This window comes from Scophthalmus maximus, chromosome 17 (assembly GCF_022379125.1).
Source record: "Scophthalmus maximus strain ysfricsl-2021 chromosome 17, ASM2237912v1, whole genome shotgun sequence".
In the NCBI taxonomy this organism is placed as follows: Eukaryota; Metazoa; Chordata; class Actinopteri; order Pleuronectiformes; family Scophthalmidae; genus Scophthalmus; species Scophthalmus maximus.
In genome coordinates this window covers 8,838,625-8,865,590 of record NC_061531.1, presented here as the reverse complement: position 1 = coordinate 8,865,590, position 26,966 = coordinate 8,838,625, and the positions used below count along the sequence as shown (strand labels likewise).

At 42.5% G+C, this 26,966-nt stretch overlaps 3 protein-coding genes across 6 annotated transcripts; 1 reads left to right on the top strand and 2 right to left on the bottom strand.

The window, feature by feature from the left end:
- Nucleotides 1-588: 588 nt before the first annotated feature.
- gdpd3a (glycerophosphodiester phosphodiesterase domain containing 3a) lies at nucleotides 589-7,703 on the bottom strand. Of its 2 annotated transcripts, none has more exons than XM_035614642.2 (10): nucleotides 7,191-7,703; nucleotides 6,538-6,580; nucleotides 6,300-6,435; nucleotides 5,784-5,829; nucleotides 5,553-5,671; nucleotides 4,807-4,896; nucleotides 4,483-4,616; nucleotides 4,133-4,192; nucleotides 3,795-3,846; nucleotides 589-2,352 (listed from the first exon to the last, which is right to left on the bottom strand). In XM_035614642.2, the coding sequence occupies exons 1-10, from the start codon at nucleotides 7,327-7,329 to the stop codon at nucleotides 2,224-2,226; spliced, it is 948 nt and encodes a 315-aa protein (XP_035470535.1). In that variant the 5' UTR covers nucleotides 7,330-7,703; the 3' UTR covers nucleotides 589-2,223. The 2 variants fall into 2 exon arrangements, with proteins under 2 accessions (XP_035470535.1, XP_035470536.1); XM_035614643.2 differs by having other exon boundaries at nucleotides 6,518-6,580; nucleotides 7,191-7,329.
- Nucleotides 7,704-9,122: 1,419 nt separating this feature from the next.
- mapk3 (mitogen-activated protein kinase 3) lies at nucleotides 9,123-21,898 on the bottom strand. The gene is made up of 9 exons (XM_035614530.2): nucleotides 21,402-21,898; nucleotides 19,660-19,842; nucleotides 17,681-17,870; nucleotides 16,209-16,325; nucleotides 16,002-16,116; nucleotides 15,774-15,905; nucleotides 15,022-15,131; nucleotides 14,150-14,278; nucleotides 9,123-13,168 (listed from the first exon to the last, which is right to left on the bottom strand). Exons 1-8 carry the CDS (start codon nucleotides 21,611-21,613, stop codon nucleotides 14,159-14,161), a joined length of 1,179 nt encoding a protein of 392 aa, XP_035470423.1. The 5' UTR covers nucleotides 21,614-21,898; the 3' UTR covers nucleotides 9,123-13,168; nucleotides 14,150-14,158.
- nudt9 (nudix (nucleoside diphosphate linked moiety X)-type motif 9) lies at nucleotides 20,990-26,545 on the top strand. Of its 3 annotated transcripts, none has more exons than XM_035614532.2 (8): nucleotides 20,990-21,093; nucleotides 23,679-23,966; nucleotides 24,098-24,187; nucleotides 24,574-24,660; nucleotides 24,774-24,885; nucleotides 25,671-25,817; nucleotides 25,916-26,000; nucleotides 26,223-26,545. In XM_035614532.2, exons 1-8 carry the CDS (start codon nucleotides 21,005-21,007, stop codon nucleotides 26,366-26,368), a joined length of 1,044 nt encoding a protein of 347 aa, XP_035470425.1. In that variant the 5' UTR covers nucleotides 20,990-21,004; the 3' UTR covers nucleotides 26,369-26,545. The 3 variants fall into 3 exon arrangements, with proteins under 3 accessions (XP_035470425.1, XP_035470424.1, XP_035470426.1); XM_035614531.2 differs by lacking the exon at nucleotides 20,990-21,093 and adding an exon at nucleotides 22,924-23,103; XM_035614533.2 differs by lacking the exon at nucleotides 20,990-21,093 and adding an exon at nucleotides 22,947-23,098.
- Nucleotides 26,546-26,966: the final 421 nt, after the last annotated feature.

Here is a 26,966-nt window from a genome sequence, read left to right as displayed (position 1 = left end):
CGGTGACGTGTAGAATGTGGGTCAACCAATCAGAGTCGTCATTACGTGAACCCTCCATGGCTATCGGAGATATTGTTGGTACAGTTCCACGATGGCTGCTGCTGGATTTTCTTTTTTTCCCTGCTGTTGTACTTGTGGTAGAAGTCTGATGTGGACTGTCTGCAATCAGCGACTCTCATGTTGAAAAGTAATGGTAACTGGGTTCGTTTACTCAAGTACTGTACTTCTCTGCATTATAATCAGTCGATTAATCGATTAGCCGATCAACAACCGGACAGCATTTTTGATAGAAGATAAATGGCTGCTGTTTACACCTTCTATATTTGAGGCTTTTGTATGTCACTCAAAATAGTGAACTGGACAGTTGAATAAAAACAATATGTCATTTTGGTCTGTGGCAAATTCTAACAGACTTCATTTTGAGGCACGTTGTATAGAAAACAATCCAAAATCAAATTATCGATACTGGAAAAAAATGATGAGAGAGATTTAATTCAGAGTTTTTCCTAATGTAGGTTAAACAACCCAGCAGCACAGATCAGCCAGGGCTGAAATCATTAGTGATTAATCAATAAGTACATTGACGAATTGAAAATGAATTGGCAACTTTAATTGATAATTCAGGTTTATCAGGTGTGGACTATGGGCTGGACAAAAGAAAGAAAAAAAGAAACATTGTCACTGTGTCCCTTGGGGTTTAGAAGAAAAAAAAACTTATTGGCAATGCATGGAGGATAATCAATCCATGGTTAAAATAATCATTATGTCCTATAGTTGTAAAAAATTATTAATCACAGCAAAGTCTACCAACTCACTTATTATATAATTATATAAATACAACATTCAGTAAGTACACAACCATGTAAGTAAGTACATTTCCTAAGTATATGTACATACTCTGACTAACATTTTAAGATTTTTTTTTTTTTTACAGCATGGTATCATCACTACTTTCACTTGTTCACTTGTAGGCTCTGAATACTTCCTCATATTGCTTGTGAAAAGAGTGTGTGTACATGATTCAGAGACAAGATTCAGGAAATGCGTTATATCCTTCAACAGGAAGGATGGGGAGGGAGCTTGGTTGTTATGATTTCTTGATTTATTTGCATGTCTGACTCGGGGTGTGTGTGTGTAGAACTGGATTCTTAGAAACACACAGTGGTCCGAACTACCCCTGCTCAAAACCACAATAATGTCGACTAAACCCCAAGATACCTTGAAATATTACTGATGATGTGCCCCGTGTCCTAAGCAGTAGCTATATATCCTTGACTGTATGATCATAAAGGCCTTATTTTCTCTGCTGGGTCACTTATTTCAAACCTTAGCTCATTGCATCAAAAACCTTAGTCTGCACTGATCCACTTACAATATATCCCATTAACTCGCTCGTCACACTGCAAGTCGCAGCCAAATAGGTCAGAAAAATACAGCCTTTGTTTCACTAATAGGCTAGTTGATTATCAATGGAATTTGACCGTGGCCTGGGAAAACAAGGGCACAGGTGTGGTTTACTGCACATGTAAACCCTCCGCTTGTTTGTGCATATATATAGCAGATGTGAGACTGTTTAGAACCCCAGATACATAACACACAGCCTTGGCTCTACACTAACTATGCACTCACCCATTGTACATGGATGTATTTGTTGTATCAGTAATCCTCTTTCTTTACTATAGTTTCTGACGTGACTCCACGTTTGAGTTCCTTTCGACTGAATACCACAAAAATAAAGAATATAACGGCATAACTCCAGGCAGATTGTCCCAGATCATTAATTTCTGAAGCCCAGCACTTACTCAATCCAATCCAATGAAATAATGTCAGAAAATAACACCAGACACTGTCAAAACAAAGTCGCTTTTACTCGCTTCTCATGGGAACTGGGATGTTGGGCGACACAGTGCAGCTGGTTAAATATTCACTCCAGCACTGGTAGATTTGTTGCAAAAAAAACAATGTCTGTCTCTTTAAACGCAGGGCTGTGGTTGGAGGACACAGATATGAACTGATTGCAGATCACACCACAAACAAGTTACTCTATCAACAGTGATTACATTTCAAAATCATAGAGTCGAATGAGGGTTTTGTTCAAACAGCTCTTTGACTAACCCTTGTCATGACTGAGGAAATGGGTCTCGCACTTCTTGTGCTTGTGTTTTCTTTTCTTTTTTTCCCCCTCATTCATCAAAGTTATCACGACTGGATGTGTCTTCGAGGTCAGTCCTGACTTCCGTGTCTGCAGAGGAATTGTGACAGAACAGTCGGATAGTCACTCATCACCCCTGTAGCTCCAACTTCAAGTGCCGCCTTTATGTCCTCGTCTTCATTGCACACAAACAAATGCACCTGCAATTACAGATATAGAGTATTGATCAACCCAGGTGGGATCCTGGACACCAAGGGCCTTCTTTAGCAACTCAAAAACATACGTACAATTGCAATCACCTTGGTATCTCATGACTTTTCCTATAGTTTTAGGAATTGCTCATAAACATGATTCTGAAAAGAAATATATATATCTTGAAGAAAAATTCATTGATTTTATTGTCATGAGTTTGATCTGCGGGTCTGCAAAGGATAATGAAATAAAGCTGATAAAACAACCCACAATGATTAAAGTTAAAATTACCTAGTGTCTTGTCCTCTATGTATATCTCTCCTCATATGTTAGACACTGTATTTCCTCATAAATGTTTTGAATGTTGTTATTTTTTTTGACATGCTCTGTTAGAGGGATCCCTCACTTTTGGCTCACCCTGAGGTTTCTGCCCTTTGCTCCCTGCAAAAAATGTTTGTGTATTTAATCCATACTTGAGCTGAGGGTTAAAGACAGAGGGTGTAGCACCATTTACTGATCATTGAGTTCCACGAGGCAAAATGTGATTTGTGAATATGGGCTATACAAGTAGAATTTGATTTATTGATTAATCTTGAGTGACATTAAGTATCTTGACCACCAAGTAAACCAACATGAATTAAGACCCTGTTGCATCGAGAAGTAACTGTTCGGCCACAGTGTTGACAAGAAATTTATATAACATGATGATATGGTGAAATAATGTATGTTATCAGTGTGATTCTTCTTACTGTACATATATACAGTACACTGAACCTTCATAGTAGGTCCATTCATTTTTGAGAGATTCCTTGCTACTGAAGAAAGAGCAGCTTTCCATTCTGGACTTATGTTTCCTTCTTCAGTTACACAGAAATCATGATGTATTAGGATGTTCTTATATCATATACTGCTCAATCATGGGAAACACATTTCAGTTGTCCATTTTTTGTGTCTTTTTCCTTTTACAGCGGACACTTGACTACTTTTTCCTGCAGTGTGCAGCTCCTTTCCTCTGCTATTATGTGGATGTTGGTGGTTGGTCACCACCTCAGAATTAGCGTTCAAATGCGGTGAGGCCGTCAGCAGCTGACAAAGCTACACCATATGACTTCAATTGTTCTCATGCTCAAACCATTCAGTGACCACTCGAGGCCTGGTGATGGGGGTGACGTCATCCCAGCAGAGATTACTCACATCAGGACCAGGGGTGATGCGTCAGAGACACTCTCAGTGGCTGTATAAACCTTAACTATTTCTCTGTCTATTTAAATCCGGCAGTTAAAGATGCAGACATTTAGCTGCTAAAATCTTATTTGTGTATCTGGAAGATGTTGGGGCCACGAAAGATTGATACATACATACGGCATGTTGGGATTCAATCCAGAGCTGATTAAATTAGACCTACAATAAGTAATTAGTAATTTATATGTTAATGATGATGGCTTCATACCTGAATTCCACGGGCTGCGAGGTGTTTAAAAAGACTCTTCCTCATAGTAACTCTGGAATGACAGCACATGAAAGAATTAAAATTTTAGTCTATGTACAAACTCCAGTTACAATAGAAGACAGAGATGATCTTACTGCTATATTACAATATGTTGTAATCATTTCTTCATGTACTCTGGATGTGATGTTCTTAGAAAATGCTTTTCCTCCAATTTGTCATACTTTTAGTTTTAGTTTTTGTCCCCTAGAAACGTTTGTCAGTGTCTGTCTCACCACCACTTGACAAAAACAAGTCGGCTGTAAGAAAGGCTGCGGTTGACCTTTTAAACTTTCACTCACTTTTGTAACAGCGAGACAACCATCCTGTTCCTCAGGATGCGCTTCTCAGGAATGAACGTCCTTCAGCCACACAGAGAAACAACAAACACATGAAACACATTTATCTTGCACCAAATGTGAGAGAGGAAAAATCTGGGATGGATCAAACCAGATAAATCTACAGCCAAAGAAACGAACATCTCATAATGTGATATGTTAAAGCTCAGATTAAGATGTGAGATGCAGCTATGAAAAAAAGACAAAAGTCCAAGTGTGAGGGTCAACTGACCTTATTGGTAAATGACACACGCCAAGAACACACACTTGGAACCCCGAACATGCAAAGATACACACAAGCATTGCAGCCACACCTGTTGAAGATGCGTGGCAAGTAGAACTGCAGTAAACTCTCGCCCAGCGGCACGAAGGGCAGCAGGCCGCTGTAGAAGAGGAGCAGCAGCAGCACACCTCGACTCACAGTGAAGCTGTACGGCATTGAGGCGTTCTACGAGGAGGCAGAGACACAGGGCTGGGTGCCAACACTGACACAGTGTTTGTAAATGTCATGCTGAAATAGTGTTGAAAAGGTGAAAAGAGCTAATAAAGGTGCACTAAGAGAAGCTTGTATAGATTTTTTTATACGAGAATAATATTTCTGTACAAGTAACTTTGTCTCCCCCAAGTGGTGCAAGTACCATTCGTTGACATTCCTTCATGATGGTGGAGTTCACTGAGGCCCAAACAGTGATCTCCTCCCTGTGGTGGTGTCTCACCAGGTCAGACACCTACAGACAGACAAGAGCGGGTCCCAGATTAAATATGAATCATGAGATATGAGGTTCAAATCCAGTGCAGTAAGCGTGAGACAAATGTAGCTATATCAAATAGTACGACGGTTACAAAACACTCATGCGATGGGCATGACGCTTTTCGTAGAATGTGAGACAAAAGTAATTATTTAAACATTATATAATCATTATGTCTGAGATGGACAAAATATTGAAACACTACACACAAAAAAATCCTTAACTATGACGAGGGCAAAGTGTCTTCAACAGAGGCCTGTCGATCACCACTTTTTCATGTTAAGTCCAAATTGTGAAAGCATTCAATCATATCGTTGCTAAGCACCACAAAACACAAAACTCTGTGACACACCTTCATTAAATATTACACATCTCCAGCCTCACAATGCTGGTATTATCCAGGACCTGACTGACATTTACAGGCTGCTCATATCCATATCCATTCTGTCTGCACCACTGGTAAAACCTGCACAAGACCCAAGGCCCTGAACATTGCAAAACTGTAATATGATCTACTTTAAAAATCAAGTTTCTGCACATGGAACAGAGAGTGAGACAGGGCACACTGGGATATTTCTTTAATATAATCTGGTTAAGTGCTGTGGTTATTTTTATTTTTCTCAGCTATTCTGTACCTTTTCTATCAGCGCGCGGTTGTTCTCTTTGATCTCGATGCTGACTGGCGTCTCAGGGAACTTCTTAAACACGTCCTCAAGCAGAGAAAACTTCCTGTCCGCCCCACTGCTGTAGTGACCTGGAGGATGGGGGGATTGTTAGACAAGACGCCATCACCTCCCGAGCCACGTCTTCATTAAACTGCTTTTTGTTAATGATTGAGAATCTAGACATTGAGATGAGGAACTCACCTGTATAAAATGTCACCTCCAGTCTTTCCTTATACAAAGGCAAATCCTAAAAGAGTTGGAAGAACAGGTATAAAATAAAAAAGGTTAGATTATTGTGTTGGTGATTGGGATTACTGTGAAAAGAATACATCAATTTTTTGATATTCTTGGTTTAATCATCCGCTGCATGCGCTGCAGATTACTGGGAATAAAAAGGATTATTATCATGTAGTCACCAAATAATTTAGAAATCCTGCTGCATGATTCAAGGCATCTCAGATCATTTTAAAGTGAACTTTTGTGTTGGCATGCAGCTTTGCAATTAAACTGAGGTGTATGTCTGAGCTGAAATGTAGGGGAAGGCGGGAAACGTATCCTGATTTGTCTAACAAATCCCTTCCATGCCAACATGTTGGGCTAAAAAAGTAATCCAGAAACACATTGCTTTGAAACAATGTTTGGCCCATGGCGGCGAGAGCTGCTGTCTCCGCGTGACCTCTGTCCTGACCAACGGTCCCGTGACATCCGTCCTCTGACCTGCAGATCGAGTGAGGAGATGGTGACATCGCGTCCTGTCTGCCTTTGCAGATTTTCATCATGTGACACCACCACATGTCCGTCATGCGTCAAGTGACAGTCCAGCTCCAGCATCTGTGTGCCCTGCTCCACCGCACTGCAGACAAATGTGAAGATGGACAAAACATACGGGTGTTTTTTTTTAAAAAGCTGCTCTGAGAGCAGCAGCAGCAGCTCACCTCTTGAGTTTGGTACTCACTGTGTGAACGCCTCCATGGTGCTCTCTATCCTCTCCCCACATCCTGAGAACCAACAGAGGCGTCAGGGTGGATGGTGGCAGCAGAGGAGCCCCAGAAATACAGAAAACATGCACACTTGTCTACGTCTAATAAAAGATGATTGTTATTTCATTTATTTTCTAGGTTTTCAAATAATAGTCATATTACCTACAATTTTACATGAAATCTTTGATATATATATGGAGGCTTAAGTCAATGAGATATTTGCATTATCTTTTTAACACACATCTTGTTGTATTCGTTTTTGCATTTTCACTTTTGCAGAATAAAACATTTTGTGTATAAAGTTACTTAAGAGTTTGTTCAAGGAAGTTTTTTTTGTTTTTACCTTAATCTCCAAATCAATCATTTGTGCTTTAAACCCACATTTTATTTTGGCAAAGCTCCTGTCTGTGAAAGAATTTAGCCTTTAAAATGTGTAACGTTTGTGTAAAAACACAGAACACATCCTCAACTACTGTATGTGCTTGGCTACTGCCAAGTCTCTCAGGGAGCATTCACTCTCTCTTTGAATATTCACTGGCATCCACCTGTTTGCACTGCACAAATCATGACCAGGTTTTGAATCCTGCAGCTTGATCATTTATCCCTGACTGCCTGCTGAGCCCCTTACCTCCTCTATGCGAGATGTGTGTGCAGTAAAACGCTGTTCGTTTCCTCCTGTGGAGAACGTGTGGGTTCTTCAACAGGTACAACGAGGTGAGGGTGTATCCTCCCACCGCCGGGAGGACGAAATACCAAAAATTGCTCATTCCTCCATAAAAAAACCCCCAAATCCGGTGGGCTGATGAAGTTCTCTGCAAGAATCTCACCCGCGGACGTCGGACGCAATCAAAAAGTGTCCAATCCCTCAAGTGTGATCTATCGCTTCCACTGTCAATGCACAGATCCAAGAGCTTGACTGAGGACAACCTGCTGCTCTCTGTTTTCTTTAGGAGATAAGAAAAAAAAACTGGACAGACTGGTAGGACCAAGGAAATGTGTCCCACGAATGTTTCATCACGCAGCTAGAAATTGAGCAAGTCTCTCCTTTACTGGCTCCCACATACTGAAGGCACCTGGAGCCTTCAGAGCAGTAAAAATCAGTTAATGAAGCACCAGCTCAGAGACCAGAGCTGCCCTCACTGCTCTCTCTCTCTTTCTCTCACTGGCCTCTCCCCTGCCTGTGGCAATACTTTGTCCTTCTCTGTAAAGGTATGAATGGCTTTGTGAGTGTATGTGTCATACACCGCATGTTTGTCAACACTTCTCCAGGATTTCTTTTATACTGATTCATTGTATACAGAAGACAGTGTATCTAATTTTTTGGGGAAATCAGCCTCATGACCACCCCGCAGAGGGAAGTGAACACGGAGCCAAGATCAGTTGTTGGCATCTAATGTCCTCTCCAGATTTAAGCATTTAGAGGGAAAAAAAATGTATGGCATGGTATGTTTGACAAAGGGGATGTGGTAGCATGTGGAAATATGTCAACTCAACCCTGCACCCGTGAGGCCAGAAATATTGAAAACAATACACATACAGTTCAAAGTCAGCAGAGTGTGATACTGCATTGTTCAGCCTCAATGACGAAGCTGAACTGTGACAAACAAAGGTGCAACAGGCCCGAGCCCGCTGTCAAACATTACAACAAGCCACGGTTTCCACCAGAACGGAGGAATCTATTCACTGCGGCACAAAGTGACGTTCTACCACTTTCTCACATTTGCAGGTGAAGGATGTGCACACCCCGACCACTCAATAACATTTTCTTCATGCTCAACGTTTTGTCTGCTTTTCTGTTGTTTTCCTGCTGCCCGTCCCTGCTTGGTCTTTGAAGCACATATCAGTGCTGTCATTCCATTCATTCATCAAAGACTGCGGGAATGTCAGGGACGGAGGGAGAAGCCATGCTGAGACATGTTAAACGAAGAAAGTTGGGAAAGCCTAGAAGGAAAAGCCAGTTGACATTCATGGTGAGATGACTCAGTTACATATCCATTCCCACCACTCTCTGACTTTCTTTTCTGACTGGTCTATAGTGTTTTAGTTTTCTCCTGAGATTAAGACAATGTGGATCCGACACCTGACTGACGAGTTTGCAGGAGCCAGAAGCCACAGCATCTCTTGCTCTGCACCTAAATGTTACTCCACTGTACATTTTTTATGTTACATTATTTGAGAAATTCTTCCAACAACAATGTCTTTGTAGCTGTTTTTTTCAGTCACTGTTACAGATAAATACCAGCAAAGCATCTCTGAATATACCAATATGAAATAATATCACTAAACAGCTGCAATTTCTAACTCTAAATAACCTTAAAGCCATGGACTGGTTATGAGAACTGGTTAGGGAGCAAATAGCCCTCCAGCAGGGCTTTAGCCTGGTCAGCCATATTTCTTAAGTTTACCAGAATTCACGGCAAATTATTACTCAAGGCAGTGGAGCGCTCGACTGTGCAAATGATAAACTTAGACCAATGGAGTTTGAATGTAAAAGATGCTAAAGGACCATAGAACAAAAACTATAGACCACTCGAGGACAAAAAAGAACATCCAGAAGGAGTTGCAACAGTATCAGGAAATTTTATTTAATTATATGTATATAATTCTGTTTCTTTGTTAATTGTTTAATTCATAATACCCATAGAATATACAGACTATAACCCTCAACAACTCATATCTCTTTGACAATCTACTTAAATCTTCTTTTAAAATAATTTCTTGTAATATCTTGGAGGAAATAAAAAACAAAAACAAAAAACAAACAAAAAATCCCCCCCAAGTTTCAGAAAGATTGAAAACACTGCCAATAATAATCACGCCCATAAGAGAAATTAGGAGGAAGAAATACAAATAAAAACATCCTAATAATTAAAAAAAAAAAAGATACAACTTTAACTCCCTTTTATGTAGAAAACGAAAGAAAGAAAAAAATACAACAATTCACCAGTATAACAACAATAGCAATAATAAGAACAGCCATTTAAAAACAACAATATCTGATAACAGGCCTCATGACAAACAGGCCTTCAGTCTTGGTGGTACTGTGTGAATGTATGTGGTGTGTTCAAGTGCAACTTTTCACACAGACACACTCCTCGTCGAGAGAGAGAGGACATGTGCGATTTGCCAAACGTGGTCCTCTTGGTTCATTCCTATAGTTACCCAGTGAGATGTCTGGTCTGGTGGCAGGTTGGAGGAAAAAAGAAAAACACAATGCAAGCAGGGCCTGTTTGACTGGTGACCGACTCTACAAAAGGAAATACATGGAAAATATCTGTGTGACTGTTTTTTGTGAAAAAAAAGAAAAACTGTCACACAGATATAAAAGCAAAAGGTAACTGCAGGACCAGGGTCCAAGCTGTGTGGAAAAAATACACACAACAAACACAACACAAAAAGAGCCGTGGCTTTATGTTACTGATGAGCGGGTACACACACACACACACACACACACACACACACACACACACACACACACACACACACACACACACACACACACACACACACACACACACACACACACACACACACACACACACACACACACACACACACACACACACACACACACACACACACACGTGAAACTTAAAGCCGGATGAGCAGGATACGAGACAGGGAGAGAAGGACCGTCCAAAACAACAACAACCTTGAAGAGGACAGAGCGTGGCTGGCAAGACAAAGTGTCGGCGTGCTGATTGAGTCATGTGATTGGAGAAAGTTTTCCTGCTTGTATGACCGGCCATGATCTAGGATTCAGGTGAGACGGTGGGGGGTGATTTTCTGAGGAAAGCAACAGCAAAGTCAGCGATGTGGGTTAGGAGGTCTTCACCAGTCCCACAGTAGAAAAAGCAGAAAAGGGTGAGTACATAAAAACAGGAGGGGAGGAGGACGAGGAGGCAGCCCTTTTTCCTCTTTCTTTTTGTTGTTTTTCTCTTTTGTAGTAAAGCATGGTGAGATCTGGGAGGGTGGACAAAAGATTGGGCTTCACCACATGCACCAATGAAGCCTCGAAAAGATCCCAGAGTGCTGGCTATGGCTTCTGAAAGAACAGCCTACGATGTCAAACAGGCCGATGGTTTTTACTGCGAGAGAGCGAGGCCAGCGAGCGCTGCAGGTTCTGGGTCTTTAAACTGGTCCCGGCGCAACGGGTGAAAATGACTGCAGGCCGAGCTGGTGGCCGAGGTGGACCCCGTGGGTGGCGCTTCCCCCCGAGCAGCAAGTAGAGAGCAGCGAGCAGACACTGACAACTGATGGGAACAACGAACACAGAAAAAGGACATCATGTGCACGAGGAAACATGAACATAGATCTATGAGAAACAGAGACCATCACCCACATTTAGAGAAAAGACATCCTGTGTGTTAACAGGTGGTCAGGACAAACGCACACACACAGGGTAAGGGAGGACGGAACAGGAGCACAAAAAGAAAACCACACGCAGAAGTCGCTTGGCTTTGCACAGAGCAGGAAAAACTATATTCACTCTTCTAGGACATTCCTGGGCTGAACTGTTTTGCTGTTGATTAATCAGTAACATGCAGTTTCCTTGGTCGCCCTAAGGTAGGAGCCCCTTTTTGGACACAACGGAGGAAAGCTAAGCTGCAGCGACAGAGTCCAAAGAGCAGGGGCCAGTTAAATTCAACACTCGCAGTCAACAGTCGTTACGGCGCGCCACAGCAGTTAACATTAATAATGAGGGCTTTCCATTCAGATGAGTGAGGTTCAGGGCCCTGTTACTGTGTGTGTGTGTGCGTGTGTGCAGGCTCAGTGGCGTGATTTACTGGGACTGAATTGATGATCTCACGTGTGCTTTTCCTTCTTTGACAAGTCAAAAACATCTGCTGTGAAAAAGGTACATAGGCCCAAATAACCTTTATCGAAAAAAGCCTGCTGAAAATTGACCGCATTCAAGCGGGGCCGCTTGAATGAATAAGTCGTTCAGGTTGGCGCCTTCATCGTCAGCTAGGTTGCAGCCTGCGTGCACGTCTCACACCATGTGGTTGTCCTGGATCAGGCGACAGCAGACAGGGACGCTGTCCAAAAACAGCAATGCTCAATGGAAATGCTAAAGTCAACCACACCCCCCCCCCCATTTTCCAGATAGGCTATTCCCTAAAAAAGGTTTTGGACATGTAGGATTGAGTGAAAACTAGGAGTAAGAGAAGCCGAGACACAACAGAGGGCTTCAACAGCGCTATGACACAAGTAGTTCACCAGCCAGCTGCTGTGCGTTGGTTTCGGAATGTAATTTCATATAGGAATGTAATACTGACACTGGATCAGCCGTTTGATGTCGGTGGTATGTAATGGACAAGTGATGTGACGAGGCCGAATGTAGAGAATCCAGTAACGTTATACCAGTGTCTCAGGTCGGTACTGATCACTGCAGCTTTGGTGTTTTTAAGCCTCTGATTCTGACAACACGGCGACAATTTGGGGGCTATTTGCAGGATTGCTGTAAGAACCAAACTAAATTGTTTTGACATGGCACAGTGCGCCATTAATGTTCTGGAAAAATGGGGCTTAGGCATCACATTCGCAATATCTGAATATAAACGCGATTTAGAAAACCGTTTTAAATGCGCTTTGCTTCGAACCGATTCGTCCCGAAACACGTAGAGCCTCCTGAAAATAACTGTTCAGATCAGTTTGTCTGCCCTTGATACGAGTTGTAGGTCAAGAGATGTCATTGAGTAAAAAAAGAAAAAAGAAAATTATATTCTTTAGTTGCTCCCAAGCCAAGTTCCTCACATCTCTCTGCCACTTTGGTAAATTTCAGGAATGCATGCATTCATATCAACATCATACAGAGTTCTTTTTTCTGAAACCATAAACAAAAACCTGCTAACATGCCAATAAAAACACCAAATGCTTGTCTCAAAATCAAGTGTTCAAAAATGACTTGCAAATATAAACATACAAACGAGACTCTGAACTGATCCGAAAAAACACAAACAATGGTACAAACGAAAACTGCGACAAGCACACACACACAAAACCAATCTAAAAAAAGGAAAAAAAAGAGGTTTTATATTTTTGTATATACATACACACCCGATTAGCATTTCCGTTCTTTTAGCCCTCGTTTTTTTTCTCAGGTTGTAATTTACATGGAGCCGAGACGAGAGAGTTACGGTGTTGGTTAATACAGTAGTATGTGTTTATATGAGAGGGAGCGTCAGAGAGGAAAGATAGATGAGCGATAGGTGCAGGAGAGATGAACAAGAAAGAGGGGATCGATGAGCAGGGGAGAGGGGGCAGTGAGTAACTGCAGATGGGACGGGGGGGGTGGGACGGGGGGGATTTGACAGAAAAACACGAAAAACAAATATGGAGGCGAGAGGATGGAGAGTCCAACATGGAAAAAACTATAACAGTACGAGTACGACAGACCCTACCACCCCACCCAACCACAAAAATCAAAGTTAAACTTAGCTCTCTCTTGCAGTAGAAATGGAAAGATAAGCAGTTAAATGTTCATATTTCGCGTTTTCTCTTTTTGTTGGTTTCTTGAAGATTCGTTTTTCTTTTTGTTTTTTTAGCATGTCGTTTGGAGTCTTCTTGTTCCGAGCCTCTGCATGGCTTTGTCACGCGTTAGGGCTAAGAAGAAGAAAAAGAAAAGAAGAAACGCTCTTAGACGAAAAATCCAGACTTTGAATTGATGAATATCAAATCCCATTCTCACTGACTTAACATGTTAAAGACATCGTTCTTATCAATTTTTGTAGACTTTGCTCTCATTCCTATCATTTATGATACATTTTGAGTACTTATCGAAGGATGCAGTGGTGATGAAAACTAAGATGAGTGTCCAAAACAATAATATGCTACATGCAAAACTGAAAAAAAGAGAAAAAAATGCAGGGGACTTTTAACCAAGAAGCAGCTCTGCTAAAATCTACCAGCCATGAACAATTGACTGATTAGGTACAGTAATAACTTCCACAGGCAGTTTTAAACTGCCACGATTGGTTCATGTCTGAACAAATGCTTAAAATAATAAAAGACTAATGTCACCACCTTCCCACAGTGAAAGGAACAACAACTAAGTTTAAAAACTAAGGACAAAAGACAAAAAGTTGTGGGGGAAAAAAGGAAATTTTCCCTTCAATTTTGTGTTGTGGGGCTTTTGTCTATCCTGTAAAAATTACTTCAGTAATTGGAACAAATGTCTTCATTTGTTATTCAAATACACAACATAGAATTCTTTGTGGTCTGGAGTGACCCATTCATTTAGTAACGTAAATAAATTTATGTGCCCCTGACATCATGTACAATAAACTTACACAAATGAAATAAAGCCAATTACTGTCCTATTGTATCTGTGTGACAGCAAAGGGGTTCCGTGGCTGTAAAATGTGCAGTTGATGCGTGAATGGCAGGTGCTCCACTGACATCTAGTGTTCTCACATCAACCAATTCAATTCAGACATGGGACGAGACAAAAGCGCGAGTCTCTGTGACAAACATCAGTGCTGTTGATGTTGTTTGGCAACTTAACTTGCTATTCTTTTAAAAAGAGAACAGAAACTGAACTGAACTGTAGGCTGCTGTGAAGGTGTGTGTTTCACTTGTATGTACCCGTATGTCTCATGTGCCCTGGTAGGTTTCCTGGAAACGAGCCGTTTCCTCATAGATCAGTTCCTTCAGCTTCTCCTTGGGAAGGTCGTCCAGCTCCATGGAGAAAGTGAAGGGCTCCTCTGCTACTGGCTGCACACACAAACATAGATTTTACAAACCTTTTCAAAGTCTTGGTGATAAAGCTGAGGAGTGCGTTGTGCCAAATGATTATATCGGTTTCACTGCTCTGCACATAGTTATTCAACTCAACAAAAACAGCAGCAGAAAATATCCGGAGGTGTTTAGAGAGAAAATAAGGCTACTTGAAGGCTACTTTTGTTCAGAAAGAAAATCTTGAACATTACAGAACAATGTCCAAAATGTGCTCAGGATGGAAAAAACAAACCATAACAACAGAAAGCACAAATTTAAGTACGATTCAAAACAAGCTGTACTTTCCATTTTGTTTGAAACTTTCCACTTTGTTTGAAACAAGTGGAAAAAAGATCCACCACTTGCCTGAGATTCAATACATCTCATAAGGTAAGATGTGACTGGAATTACATTCGTTAACCTGGACAACAATAATATTAACTGCATTCCAAACACAGCTAAGGAGATTCCCGGCACAAAACAGAAAGCCTCACAGTAACAGCTTTGCGCGTGGCTGAGATTTTTTTTTAAATATTAAAAAAACAATGACGAACAAGTCCAGTTGCTCCTGATTCAACCCCCTTGTGCATCACAAACATGTTTGAATTAATAAGCCCTTCTGCCATTAACATTTGTGCAAATCTCAATATTTGGCTGACTTGAGCTTGTTATGTCTTTTTCTGAGGGAACTGCATAAACCACTTCAGTCTTTATGCACCGAGCACTTTGTTTATACCTACCTCATCTGTGGGATCATAGTACTGCTCCAGGTAAGGATGAGCCAGGGCCTCTTCAACGCTGATGCGCTTGATGGGGTTAAAGGTCAACATGCGGCCCAGCAGGTCCAAAGCTGCGTTGGATTCATCAGGAGCATTAGTTAGTTCAATCACCAGGTTGTGCAGCAGCATAACATACAACTTTTATATTAACAAGACCCATTTAACTGTATGTGAACAAGTAAATTAACTTTAGGGATTATAGAACAATAATGAAAAATCATGTTATTCCAATATTTTCAGTTGTCATCTCTATAGTATATTATTAATTATATCTTACTGGCTATTAAAAAGAAGAAAAAAATATATTTTATAATAGTTGTTTTAAATTATATTTAAGAAATTTTGTGATCCACTTCTGGATAATCCGGAGTAATCTCTAAACTGGCTTCTCCCAACAACAATAGGTTTATTAGTAAAACATTTTAATAAGCCCAAACAAGAGCTCTGAGTACAGTACTTAACGTATTTAAAGGTCTGTTGTGAAAAATAATCTGTAAACCTATAAATAATAGTATAAGTAAAAGTGAGTTTCGAATGCCTTCTTTAATTCCACTGATCTGATACAAAAGCTGCTAAATCTATAAGTCAAGTTCAATACAGGGCTCAGTAGCTCAACTTCAGCTTCCACCTCCCTTCCTCAGATACATTTTCAAATAAATAAATATGCCTCATCCTCTCACAATCATGTCTACAAATGAGCGTCAACACTGTACCTTTCGAGTCGGCCTTGAAGAAGAGCTTTTCCCAAGGGATCTTGGTTTTTTCGGGCAGGGACTGCAGATAGTTCCTTGCCTTCATGTTGATGATGCAGTTCAGATCTTCTTGAGATGGAGAGCCAAGGATGCCTACACAAAGAGAATAGTAACGGACACACCCTGAGTTTGGCTGCTCATTGAGTTAACATCTTCATCAACACCAAATGACTGAGAACTGCGTCTCACCCAGTATGTGGTTGAGCTGGTCCAAGTAGTGTTTCCCGGGGAAGATCGGCTTGTTGGACAACATCTCGGCCAGGATGCAGCCCACTGACCAGATGTCGATGGACTTGGAGTAGCCCTGAGACACAAACGCACTTGCATTCAACAAACTGAGAAACTACCCAGTCAAACACTAAAACTCCACATCAGACACTCACACGCCTACTGTACCTTTGAGTTGAGCATGATTTCTGGAGCCCTGTACCAACGCGTGGCCACGTACTCGGTCAAAAACCCTGTGTGGTCGTGCTCAGGGTCGGCTATCCTTGCCAGGCCAAAGTCACAGATCTGAGGACGACAGAGGGTCGGAGGTCAGAAACATAAGTCTTCCAGCTGATCACACTTTGTGTCAGATTTACAAGTCAAGCCCCACACTCATAGACTTTTCAAAATTGAACAGCTGACATGGATTAGTAAGGTAAGAGGGGTGGCATCTTCTGCACATGCTTTACACAGCTCTAGAAGTTTGTATTTTTGTGCCACTCCTGTAAACTTTATTTGTCTTTCTTTACTTTTTATTCTTCAGGACCCATTTTGAAGGCTTCTAAATTAATTTTTTTTTGTATTAAATGAACAAATCAAGGAGATCTGGAACGAGGCAGTAATCCAGTAGTGTAACAATGTACACAATGCACAGAGATGTGGAGAAATAGGGGCTGCATCGAATATTTCAAAATCAAGAAGGATTACATTACACATAGTGAAGTGTTATAAACCTTAAGTAACAGTAGTGGCACAAAGCCACAGACATAATGTGTAGCTGCAGTTAGAAGGGTGAGATTTCTTTTCTTCCTGTCCTGGAGTGGAATGTATCAGAAAGCTGCAACACCATGTGCTGCCTTTGTTCTTCACTCCGCCCACATGATCAGCTAATCCAGGGATTGATGGTTGGCTGCCGAGAGCTCACAAGTGTACTCTGAGGCTGAACAACTCACTAAAGTGCAGAGAGAACCTTGACGACTCATTTCAGCCAAAAATAAAATAAATAAAAATACAACCGGCAACAATGGGCAACTCCGAGGCTGGGAATGGTATTTTACCCACCACACTTTAAAAAACAAACCATTTTTTTTTAAATAGGTTCTCAGGTCTTGCAGCCCTTTGCATAATTGAATGTCATTAATTTTGATGCTTAAAACGCCCTCTCTTCAATTGTACGCCATGTTCAGATTCAGTTTCCAACAATTCCTAAAATGTAAGCGGAGAAAGAAGTAACAACGCTAGCACTGGCTGTTGCTGCCAGCTGAGGTGAAGCCAGGGCCGCGCCTCGACACTTTAAACATTGTGCAGCTGTACACCAGATCCTGGGACTCTTTTATGCTACTGGTACCAATGTTTTCATAAACCTAAAGGGGATGAAACATTATGGTTCTAAGCAAACTGAACAGACGCATTTGATTTGAATGCACCAAGTAAAATAAAGAAAATGTCCCGTTATCTCCCAAAAATTAAGTGTACCTTTAATGCATGTCTACTTTGAATCACAGGGAATTATGAATTATGTATATAAAAGTATTTGCACATAGTTTTCTTGTGTGTTCATGTGTACTATCAACAATAAATCCCAAATGAGGAGAAAAAACCTGCAGATAAAAACGGATAGCGAAGTGTGTGTGTGTGTGTGTGTGTGTGTGTGCTCTGACCTTGAGGTCGCAGGTGGTGTTGATGAGCAGGTTGGAGGGCTTGAGGTCACGGTGCAACACGTTGGCCGAGTGAATGTACTTCAGGCCTCGCAGGATCTGGTAGAGGAAGTAGCAGACGTGGTCGTTGCTCAGCCTCTGGCTCTTCAGCAGCTTGTACAGGTCCGTCTCCATCAGAGTCTGCACGATGTAGCTGGGAGCGCGCACGAGTCAAGGAGGACGACAACTGACGGTAGCCAAGGATCGTTCCCTTAACGTTTGTAAATTTTTCACAAGTGGAAACGTATGGAAAAAAAAATCAAGCCAAGCGGTGCTGAATCATACGTCATATTATACTTATGTTTAAACATGTACTCACAAGCCTGGCATGTTTGAGGAGGCAGTGAGGCACATCCTCTATGCCACACTCCCTAGCTCACAGATTTGACTGGCTTCTCGCCACACTGCTTATTTGCAATTTTTCTTGTATCTTGTAGAAAATCTGACAGATTTGAGCTTAATCAGGTTGGTCAAAGACAGTAGGTGCAATTATTGTCTTGCAAATAGTTTGTTCTTAAAATCAAACATGAGAAACCTAAAAACCATAGAAACTGAAATATGTAGCGTCTTATCTGAGAGTTTCTCTATCATGCCACTCACACACACATTTCCTTTGGCAGAATTTTTTTCTTTTTTCTTTCAGCCATGCTTGTGGTGGGGCTCTAGGGATGACAGTGTCAAGGCAATCAAACTTTCAGCAACAACCGGAGGGACTGCCATCTTTCATATCCTGAACTGTAATAACTTTGGAGGTCCCTTAACTTCTCCTCTTTTCAATTGGTCTGATACTTCGCTTTATGACCAAACACCTGCAAAATTAATAACATTTCTACCCGTGCCTTACAACTGCCTCACAGAGCTGCTGGCATTGCTGCAGACCGTTAGACATGTTGATATAAGAGACCCTGGTGTTGGTGTTGTCCCTGGATTTAGTAACATCGATCTTTAATCTGGAGTCAATCGGTACTCAGCAACAACACAAAGTAGAGCGACCAGGCAGATAAAGAGAGACATCACACACATTTCCTTTGCGTTTCTCAGGGGACGGAGCAGCTTTTCACAGAGAAACTGCCGGGGCAGCAGTCAGTCACAGCAGCTCACTGACCAGCCATGCCCACTCTGCAGATAGTCACGGCTGTCTGTCTGAGAAGACAGACCTGGATAACGACATGTTTAATCAAAACAAGCAAATGTTGTAAATTATAAATTTTAAGTTTGACTGGATAAAGATGAAATTAAATATACCTACAGTTTGGATATGTAACTTTCAATATTTGTGCCAACACATAAAACTCATGTTTAACTCTGAAACATGCCAACATATCCACGCTGCTTCAAATGCCTTTTGCTTTAATATTTGGTTCCAACAACTATAAGAACCTGCTGTAAAAACAAAGAATAAATGTGGTCTGTGGAAACTGTAGTTCAAACCAGCAGCTCAGAGTTATTTATATTTCATATGTAGCCTAAATTCAGCTAAATCAATAATGTCTCCGGCAGGATTTCTTCCCTTTTAACTGTCCCATTGAACTCTTTGTCAAGCTGATCTTGAAGCTATGCAGCAAAAGTGTAGTGACTGAATGCTGGATTAATAACCCTGTGTTTATTTGTTTGGTTTGACCTCAGCACACGCCAGACACAGCCTCAATGATTTTAAGACAGGCACAGCAGAATTGCACATCAACAGATGTTTAAATTTACAAAAGAATATTTAATTTGGGTTTTTTATTTCTCCAAATATTTTTTAATTATTCGTGAGATAATTAGTTACATTAAAGCTGCTGATTTTACTTGTGACTGTGCAATGGTGGTTCAGCCTGAAACACGCAAGGATTTTTTTAGCAGAACAACATTAAAATAAGTTTTGGGAATAGGTGACATATGCAGTAACAAAATGCAAGCAAATGCAGAGAGACCCTTTACTGTAAAGCACGAAAGGATACACATCCCTCATGTTGTCAATGTGCCGTGCCCTGAGAATGTCGTTGATGCCGATGATATTCTCATGGTGGAAACGCAGTAGGATCTTGATTTCCCTCAGGGTGCGTTGGCAGTATGTCTGGTGCTCAAAGGGGCTGATTTTCTTGATGGCGACGCGTGAGCTTGTCACATTGTCCGAGGCAGAGCTGCGCAGGGTGGAAAGCACAAAACGGGTGTCATATTACACACCGCATACTTCATACACAATGACTGTATCAGAAGTGGGGATAGTACTAAGCACCAGAGAGGCCACTGCGGACCTGCCAAAGATGCACATGTGACACAAGTCTATTTTTTTTTTTCCCCTGTGATGTTGGGAAGTTCTGTAGGTGTAGACCTGAGTGTAGGTGCAGTGACAGCGTGGTGTAGGTGTAGAGGAGATGGAGAACAGGCAGTGAGAGCAGCTGCGAATGGCGTGTTTAAGGGTCCGTAGCTTTTATGGTCCAATCCCCTTGTATATTTCAGAGGCAAAAGATTATGAAAACCTCTCGAAACCCTTCACCGATTGCCTTACTAGTGGGGAACTGAAAAGCTAGAGGGGGTTTACACTGACCCTCAACAGGAACAGCAGTTGCATCACATCTTTCCTGTGGGTGCAAGCTTTTATTCTTATTGCACAACAACACTGCATGAACTGGGCAAGTTCACATGCCTGTGTGCCTCCCTCATGAAGTGGGACATGAACGGTCACAGCTGTGACAAAACACCCAGTCGCCCGGGTGAAGAGGCTGCTGTGAAATAGGAATGGCTCATTTCCCACCCCTTGGCCCGTTTTCTTCCACTGTACCACCCAGTGGGTGTCGACGGTGTTTACAAACAGCAGAATGCTGCAACGGTGGAATCACATGACCACGACACACACGAAAACAAAAACAGCACCGTGCTGCGCCGTCACGCTCCCGTGTGGAGACGACAGAGTGACACACGCGGATCGCTGCCGCCGAGACGGATGTGCGCGGCCCAGCACCTCGAGCAGCGGCCACTCTGCACATGACACGCGCAGTGGCGTCACACCTGACGGGAGTCCAGCGACTCGACCTCGATAGCGGTGCCTTGGCGCCGATGCGAAGTGCAACGGGGCCGCCTGGACACGTCCTCGCAGGGCTGTAGATCGCGCGCACGGCGATAACACGCGCGCGCGCGCAAAAAAAAAAGAAGAAAAAAAAAGGCCTCGCTACAACTGACCAATCCACTTGCACCCCAGCCTGCTCTGCTGCGGGCTGAATGTTTGAAGAGCTGACGTACACAAATAAATGTGACAGGGGAGACAGTAAAAACAACTGGACGAGAAGACGAGAAAAAAAAACCATGTCTGCAGCAGCAGCAGCAGCAGCAACGACCAAGCTAAATGTGCGGTCAAAATGCAGCCTGCAGCAGGTTTCTGATCAGATAGCAAAGTACGTCCTGCGCAATCACCCCCGATCTTGTTTCCTGTAGCTCGTAGCCACGCCTGTAGCTAGTCGGCTAACCTGCTAACCACAAGACGGTTCTTCTAATGCGACTCGACGACGTCCGGGCGCTCGGGCAGCTGTTTAAAGTGCACACACCGTGACCGCGCTCGCGTCTTCTGCACGACGCCTGTTGCGCACAGCAGCTAGAAATTCGCTGGTTCGCTGTATTTACCAACAAAACAGCGAATGTTAGCTCTGGCACGCCTGGTTCAGGCACCACGGTGGCCCCGCAGGAGTCGACGAGCACAACTCACCACACCATTCCGTACGCCCCCTCTCCGATGTAGGACAGGTTCGTGTAGCGGGGCCCCACGTCGAATAGCTGGCCCTTCACGGACTCGGACGGGGTCTTGGTCCCCGCGGCTCCGGGCGCTCCGTCGTGCGCAACAGTGCAAGCCGCCCCGGCGGCAGAAGCGCTGTTGGAGCCCGCGGCCCCGACCGCTGCGGTGCAGCTCGAATCCGCCATTCTTCCTCTCCAAACCTCTCCGGCTCTGTCAAGAGTGTGTCACCGAGGGATCGCCCGCCGCTCTCAGCACGGTGCAACGTCTCTGCGAGGTTTTGACCGTGCGTATTGTCGGGCTGAGGGGGGAAGAGTACCGACTACCAGGCCCTGCCTCTCTACTACCGGACTCTAAATGGATTTCGTGCGCGAGCGCAGATTTGGCCTCAGCATCGAGCGTAAATGCGCGTGCCAAACTACGGTAACACGGATGCGTTAGATATTCTGTCTACGGTGGCGTGTTTGGGCGGAGTCAAGCCAGCTGACTACGGATCCAAATGGAGGCACCGCCTGTCCAGCTCCGATTTTACAGTGTAACAAGCGCAATCTGCAAAATAAACATGCTGCAGCCATGGGTGGGCGTGCCGATATGTGCTGTACGCTGCCAGCTTTGCCAAGAAGAATAGAATTTATGATTACATTCTCAATGTTCTAAGCGCGGCCTGCACTTTGGGGCAATTATTTCAAAGACACGAGTCAATTATAATAGTTGACAGTAAATCATAATACATGATTGTGCAGCTTTAAATTGTAGGCATATTCATAATTGTCTAAGATTTGGTAAAAAAGAGAAAACCTGTTGTGATAATAAAGAGGGGACTTAAAGGGGCCCATGATTACATCAAAACAGAAATCAAGGTGATGGTATTTGCAGGATTTTGATCTGTCTAAACTTTTCACAATTTCTTTGTCAACCAAAATGCACTCAACAAAAACATTTAAAATCACTCAAACAGACATTCAGAGAAATTCAAAGAAGTCCTCGTCATACATTGGTGATTCCTATTAGATCTTATTTAAAATGGAAATGGACAATTACAGTTTACAGAGCTCACCCAAAGCATACTGCAAGATGAACACTTACTCTCTCCCCCTCTTCATCACCTATCAAATCCATACACTTTATAAAAGCAATAAATGGTCCTTTAATACTTTTTAAACTCTATTTTTACTGTATTATTGTATTTTATATCAATCAAGTATTTAGCTTATCTTAGCACTTTCCCGGAAAAATTGGTCACAACTATGAATTTTCCTCTTTCAACATAATGAACAACTGAAATGTGACTAATTTTCCCTAATTTTAATAGGACTCTGTTTGTTTGGGGGGGGGGGGGGGGGGTAATATTTACTCAATTAAATACATACAATATAAAGTAAATACATACAATAGTGTGATAAAATAAATGCATTTAAGATTCGCCAATAAGTATTTGAACGTGGTCTCCATGGAAACGTGTGCGACTGCTGAAACCGCACCCCTTTTGTGGCGTCACCACGCAGGGCGTTGGACTTCCTGGTTACGGTGCGCTGCATGTTGTGGTTGGTTTGGTGCTGTCGATCGGTTTGTTGGAAGGAATGGTTCATCTCCTTCTGCGGCGAAACTGGATCTGCCGGATGCGTGTAGCGCTCACTCTCTTCGGACTCCCGCTCACCGTTTGCTCCCCCGGAGTTAGGTTTGGACACGTTTATCTCGCTCTCGCTATAGGACTCGTTCGGCTTGAAGCTAACATTGCAATCGATAGTTGTTGTGTGCTGCATCAGCTGATTCTGTCACAAGTCCCCGATCAATGATCAAACATGACAATGATTAGAGGGGGCAGGCGATGTGGTTAAAGTCAATATTACAGTGGCCATAAACCATTTGGACGTGGCTTACCTGTAAAATCAAATTTAAATTCATACTAGTATAAAATGTCAAACAAAATTCAACAAACAACCGTTCAAGGTTTGCTCGAACTAAAAAAAAAAGTACTTAAGCCAACAGATGTGTGTATTGTAGTGTAAACAACGCTCTGGTCCTGTTGTCATGATGATCCCACTGCTCTAATGACAAGCAATAAAGTATTTGGATTCCTCTTGAATATATGTGTTTTTTCGCTGTATGACAGAGGTTTATGTGATGTGAATATTTTTTCTATAATTTTCCTGAAGAGGAGTGGATGTGGGGCGGCACCAGGATCACGCTGCAGCTGCTGCTGCTGGGAAGGCCGAGTGATGCTCAACATGTCTCATGTTTCTTCCCCTGCAGATCTGCCATCTCCTGCTCACCTCCTCATCCCTTCAGAACCAGCCACTCCATCAGACAGATATATTCTAGTGGGTGTAGCCTCTATACGACCTGTGCCGCGACAATGTTGTCTTCAGCCGGGCCTCATGTGAAGTCTAGATGCCCTCAGTATCCAGGATCCAACATCAAGCGGTTTCCGGTGCCTGATGCCAAGGTGGACTGGACTCAGAACTGGCCACAGTATAATCCAGTCAGCTACACTGACCCTTCAGTAGCAAAGAAACCAGCATGGGCGGATCCCGATATTGGGTGAGCAACACATACCTAACATAAAGTGCATCCAGTGTATTTTGATAAAGTGAATTGCAAGTAGAATTAGTTTCCTGGCTGTGAATGATCAGTTTACGCCAACCACCATTGCTTTTTGCTTGATTTTGCAGCTCTTTCTGTCCAAATTTCAACACTGTGGATGCTGCTGTGGACAGGACAAGCTTTGAGGGCAGCTACAAGTTGGAAAAGGGAAAGCCACTGTAAGTTATGGAGCTCCAAGATAAATGGTTTTACTTAGAAAAATGATAGCAGACTAGTGTCGCAGTATCAAGACTGTTTGTATCTATTTAGCTCTGATGGCTAATGTTCTGAACACTTTCTTGAAGCTGATTTGAATCCAGCAGTGGCTGCAAAGAGCTGCTCTCCTTGATGTCGATGCTCTAATGGGATTTGTAGTATTACATAAAATTTTAATGTCAATCAATGGCCGTCATTTAATTAAGCTATAATACTAATGCACAGAAATGCCAGGAAGTCTGGCCACAGTACTAAAGAGTTCTGTGTTACCATTGTGTAATTTTGGAAAACATATGGCTTTAAAAACTGCCAAGAAATAAATGAGAGAATTCCCTGTTTTCTCATCCAGGAATCCTCGTGGACGCACAGGGTTGACCGGTAGAGGTCTGCTGGGACGATGGGGACCCAATCACGCAGCAGATCCCGTTGTCAGCAGGTAAGCTTTTCTATACCTTACACATTGGTATAATCCAGATACTCATTAGCTACAGTTCATTAGAACAGGGAACTCTGTGCCCTCTGCAGTTCATGTATGTCACTATCTGGCAGGTGGAAATTAGATGCCAAAGGTGGGAAGATACATCACCCAGTCTCCAAACGGCCTATCCTGCAGTTTGTGTCCATCAAGAGGAAGGACTGTGGGGAGTGGGCCATTCCTGGGGTCGGTGGCTGATGTGATCTGTTGATTTGCCGGCAGCATTCTTTGCATCCCCTCACATTGACCCCGTTCTGACCTGGTATCAACATCCATCCTGAGAGATCTGATCCCAAGTGGGCATCTCTTAAGTTCAGGCGTTAACGCACCCAAGATGCATTGAGGACTCATTTGAGAACCGATCTCTCAGACCTAGAACCCATGTGGCCACATTATTGTAGCAGTTTGAACACAATTGTGTCCGGGGCCACATTGAAGGACTGTCTACACAACTCTACATCCTCTGACCAGCTGCAGCTTCATATTGAACCAAATCAATTTTGCACTTCTCTGTGCTCATACACTGATTTAATAATGGCCTCTGACCACCATATGATGGTTTCTTTAGCTACGCAAAGTGCATTGATTCACTCAGCCCCGCCTGACAGTAATCTCTCTCTCTCACTTGCAAACAACAACATGATTTGCTCTTCCTGAACAGAAATGACATACATGTTTATTTGCATATAGAGCAGGGAAGTGAGATTCGATCACGCGTTGTTCACATGAGTCGCATTCAGGATGCATTTTAATACCAGGTGTGTGCAGGTGTACTTAAAGTTGTCCACTTAATGCAGTTATCAGATCTCTCAGGATGGATGTCAAGACCATGATAGGCTCGCATCTATTCAAGAATGCTGAGGGTCAAGAAAAATAAATTTACAGCCAAAGCAGTGAGGGGATAGTTCTGGGTATGTAAGTTGTGGCCTGTGACTTGTTAGGTTATGAGTGTGCCCGCGCTTGTGTTGTAGGGGATGGTAGATCCAGGGGAGCAGGTTTCTCTCACGCTGCAGCGGGAGTTCTCGGAAGAAGCGCTGAACTCCCTTTTATCGTCACCATCGGAGAGAGCAAAAATCCATGAGCGCATCACCAAACTCTTCAATTCACCAGGATTTCAGGTTGGCAATTGACCAAGACTCTTTGTTTACTTAAACATTTTAGTCAACAGCTGCTTCTATTAGGAAAACTTAAACATCTTTCTTTTTTTCCCCTTCAGGTCTATAAAGGATATGTGGATGATCCCAGAAACACTGACAATTCTTGGATGGAGACAGTTGCAGTCAACTTCCATGATGACTCAGGTATCAATAATTGGGATGTTTTTTTTCTGTTTAATTGCCACCATTCACATTTTTGCTCTTTAATACATTAGAAATCCAGTATGTCATTCATACGACATTGCCTGCAAACTGTAGACAATTTAAAAAAAATAAAGAGAGATTATTGTTTCCAAGATATTTTCTCTCAGGTGGCAACCAACAGCATTTTTGTGGGACACTGAGATATCTTTGTTGTTACCGTAGGCAACAGTGTGAGTGAGCTGCCACTGCAAGCTGGCGATGACGCAGGACAAGTCCAATGGGTTGATGTTGACTCGTCTCTTGCCCTATATGCAAGTCATTCCCATTTCCTGGAGCTGGTTGCCAAAGAGAGGAAAGCCCACTGGTAACCAGACCAAGACTCTGCTGTGACAAAACAATGAAGGAAACATGAAGAGCATTACTGTGTGCTGAGAACGCTTGTGTAATCGGAATGCATGGCACCTTACTTTATGTACCTCACTAATTTAAACATTATAATCACATTTTTAATTGTGAAACCCTAATAAACAACTCAATCATTTGAACAGATTTACATGATTTACAGTGAATGATGAACATTGTGGATATGCAGTCTACTGTTACAGCAGAACTGATGAAATGAACGGATCTAGCAGGTTGAAAGCTTGGCTGCAATCTGCGCGGAGGACATGGCTCAGCCAATGTAAGAAGGTGTGAAATCGAGCTGCTGTTCGACTTTTTGTAATAGAACAGAAAAGAAGAGAGAAACTGTACATTATCTTGAGAAAAAAAAGAGACTTGAGACTGTAAAAACCAAGATGCTGCTCAGCAGCACACTTCACCAAAAAGACGAGGCTTACCACATTATTTCTACTGGGACAAATTATGCAAATGTATTCAATGATAACAAGGACTCCATTAACCCAGTGAGATCCTGTAAGAACCAACACAATGGGCTGCTGAACATAACACATACAACGTTAATGC